Source organism: Verticillium alfalfae, genomic scaffold (genome assembly GCF_000150825.1).
Source record: "Verticillium alfalfae VaMs.102 supercont1.8 genomic scaffold, whole genome shotgun sequence".
Lineage (NCBI taxonomy): Eukaryota > Fungi > Ascomycota > Sordariomycetes > Glomerellales > Plectosphaerellaceae > Verticillium > Verticillium alfalfae.
Genome location: NW_003315031.1, coordinates 566817 through 570405, shown reverse-complemented (window position 1 = coordinate 570405; position 3589 = coordinate 566817). Strand labels below are relative to the sequence as shown.

The following is a 3589-nucleotide window of genomic DNA, read 5'->3' as shown; positions in this document are numbered from 1 at the left end:
GCCGCATCAGCTCGACAACGGGTACGGCAACACTCAGTCTTGTTGACGTAGACCCCGCTGTTTGTTCAGCCTATTGACAATGATGTACATCGCCGTGTTCCCCATTGCCATAAACGTTCGGGCCTCCAACTCGTACCATGAGCGCACGATAGGTATCTGGGCCAGGGAGGAGGAACCTCAACGAGGACAACGGCGTCTCCTATGTCATGGTTCACGTCCGAAACCAACTCACCTTTGATCTATGGTACATCTTCTTAGGGACATTCTTGATCTGCATCGCAGAGTCGACGCTTATCATGGATGTTGCCGAACCGGTACGTGTCACTCTTTAGCCATGTGGGACACGATTCTCACGTTTGCAGACTTTCTCTATTTTTGCCGTCCTCTTCGAAGTCACCTCGGCCTAGTAAGTCTCCCTCCATTTGGCTGCGAAGGTTGTCCCGCTAATTTCGTCGCCACAGCGCCAACGTCGGGCTCTCTTTGGGCGGGCCAAGCGGACTTGTCTCGATGTCGGGACACTATACGATATTCAGCAAAGTCGTCATTTGCGCGATGATGATCCGAGGTCGTCACCGTGGTCTTCCTTATGCCCTCGACCGCGCCATCACTCTTCCCTCCGAACATACTTTATCGGACGAGAGTTCATCTGCTGAACAGATCCCAAAATCGTTGTCGCTTGGTCGCACCCAGTCATCAGGAGCTCGCTCAGCTCCGTAGATTCTGCTCACAATGGAGTTGGAAACACTCGTGTTCCGAAGACAGACCTCGGAAAACAATTTTCCAACAAGCCCTGATTGCCGTGACCGCGGAAGGATAGCAAGTGACCCATACCTAGACTCACAGAATGATCGCTGATTTGGCCGAACAGAAGCCTACGGGCATCATAGGGACGCGAAATTCTGCTCAGTACAGACATCTTCGACTCTCGTGAAAATTGTAACTTGACCGCATAGATATGAACATCAGTTTGCCTATCAGATGGCAACACCTCGTCCGTAAATAAAAGCCATCCGTGATCAATCGCTGCTGATCTGCCGCTGCAGCTGTGCGGCAACTGTGGACGTGATGTTTCAAAGATCACAAGTGAATGCGTCATGCTCAAGTCTTGGTGCACGAAGGTGATCGCTGTCTTCCACTTCTGGGAGGCCAGACTATGATTTGATGGTCTTCGGGCTTTCTCAAGAAGGACTTGACTCTCTATGTGAAAGAGGCAAGCTGCGAGCGGTTGGCATGTCCCATATATCCCTTCTTGAGGATATTGGACAACGAAGAACGGCCGGCAAAACTTTGTTTGGGGTTATTCATCATGGATGGTAATATCTCCGATCTTTTCGTTAGGCGTTCCATAGCAAAGCGATAATGGTCGCTTCCCAACGCTTTGGGGGTGGAGAAGAGGAGCGAGCGCAGGCGCGTTGAGGCCCAAGAGAACCTTTCAGAGAAGCATGTTGGAGGGCAAACGACCAGCCTTGGTCGCACGAGCAAGCAATCGACAAAAGATGGCCCACCAAAAGGCTTTACAGGAGTGTCACAATGTAGCAGGGAGGCATGGCACAGTGTTGATCTACTGTAAATTGGGGTGCTCTATCATTTGGTGTGACATTTCTTTTGTCGACCACTTGCCACATGGTACTCTCTGAACCGCGAGTGACGGACTGTAAGTATGGATCATTTCGTTTTTAGTATTGCAGTTCCAGCTCGGATGCGACTTCGGTCAGTAGTGGTACTTGTTCGAGTGTGCCTCATACACTCTGCTCATGCGAACCGCTTCCCGGGGTAAGTATTCGTCTTGACGATGCCCTCGAACGGATGCTACATATAGACTTGCCGTGACGCAATATCCCGAGGCTATCCTCTTCTGGTTCAGCAAGCCTGGCCTTGTGGCGACTTTCTTCTCTGACGAATTGGGCGCCATCGGTAGGGGCCTTCCAGACAAGAGTCGAGTGCTGACGGTACTTCTTGGCGCGCAAAAAGTTTTCTTGCTTTCTCTGGCATCTCCTGTATCCCGAAAGTATCGAGAAGCAGTTGGTTAGACTCCTGGACGAAAGCAGCTCCTCATATCTACTTTGAAGTGCTCACGATTGCGACTTGTTCGTTGTCCAGGCGAAAAGTCATCGACGCGCGCTCTTATTTATGATACCGAGGTAAGAGAGAGTAGAAGTAGTCGCCCAGCTTGCCCTTCCTAGTATGTTAGGGGGAAACTTCAATAGTGGTTGGACATGTTTTCCTTGTTGTTCATTTATTGCTGTACGAGGAGAGGTCGGACATGTCTTGGCGAACAGGATCTGCGATGGCATCGGGAAGCATTCAGCCATTCAGTATGACTGCGGTTTTAGGGAGTAATGGCTGTCGACAAACCTGAGGTCATCGTCATAGCCTGCGTGACGTCAATAGACGCCTTAACACGAATGTTTCTTCATGCAGGCTTCGTACATGATTGGCGAATTTTCTCGAGAGATCTTGTGATCTTGGGAACTCTGAATCTGAAGCCTGCCGGCCTCCTTGTTATGCTCCGAGTCTCGTCAATAAATGGAGCAGCCGAACATCCCCATGCTGATTGTCAGCCTCCACACGTCGCTAGAAGAAACATACACGACCAGACACGAAAAAATCCTCACGGCAAAGGCGCTTGACGAGTCCATTAACGTCGTTCACGTCAGGCGCAGACCACATCAAGCCATGGTCCCATACCCGCCCCCGCAGCCGCGACACTAGCCAGCGGCACAGGCGGTAGTCTGCATGAATATCCGCCGGGCGCAAGACACTGGCAGGCCAGGTATTTTCGGGGCTGTGCAGACATGATGCAGAAACAAGCGCAGCCACTAGGAGGTGCGGAATCAAGTCTGGTTTCTGGGGTTTCGACGCGGTTCTGACGTCGATGTGCCTGGCTCATAAAGGGAAGCCCTACGCAGCACCTCTTTGCTGCATGCTGCCCGCTTCCAGACCCCGAACGCATCCCCTCCCAGGGTCGCATTGAGCAGAGGCCTCCATGTACATGGTAGTGAGTGTGGAGCCAATATACGTCGGAAACTCGATGCCCGTCCGGCCGGTTTTGACAGGCCACGATCACTGCATATTGTTACCTAACCTACCTTTCAAGTGAATGCTGGTCCAACATCAAGTTCCGGAGCCAGCCTGCCGCCGCGACAAGGTTTCGGTTTCGATAAACCCGGCAACGGAAGGCAGCGGCTCTTTTTTTGAGAGGAGGCCAGTGGGGAACGGCTAGGGATGGAACAAAGTTTTAGCCCAACCTTCAAGAACAAGAAAAGGGCCATTCGTGCGTCTCCAGTCGCACGGCACATGGGTTTCCAGGCACCGGTTTAGGGAAACAATCCAGCAGCGTGATGCGGGTTCCGCCTTCGCGTCAAGCGGCACCCCGGCTTGTCAAAGGGTAAGTGAACAGCATCCGCGACCCAGCACCAAGTCGGCTGTCTGTCCAATGGGCGGGGGGCCCCCCCCGGAGTTGAGGAGCATCCCCTTTCCCCCCCCCCTCTGGCCTCGTCCCCTCTTCCACACGCCCCTTGGCGTCCTGATCAGGCGTTAGGTCCGGGACTCCTTCTGGTTACGAGGGGTGCAGGGGGCATCTCGGTGG

At 52.9% G+C, this 3589-nt stretch overlaps 1 protein-coding gene across 1 annotated transcript; it reads left to right on the top strand.

Annotated features, from left to right (window-relative positions):
* Positions 1 to 206: 206 nt before the first annotated feature.
* VDBG_06598 (high-affinity potassium uptake transporter) lies at positions 207 to 717 on the top strand (the record flags this gene model as incomplete). The annotated part of the gene is made up of 3 exons (XM_003002990.1): positions 207 to 314; positions 363 to 406; positions 462 to 717. The coding sequence occupies 3 exons, from the start codon at positions 207 to 209 to the stop codon at positions 715 to 717; spliced, it is 408 nt and encodes a 135-aa protein (XP_003003036.1).
* Between the last annotated feature and the right edge of the window lie 2872 nt (positions 718 to 3589).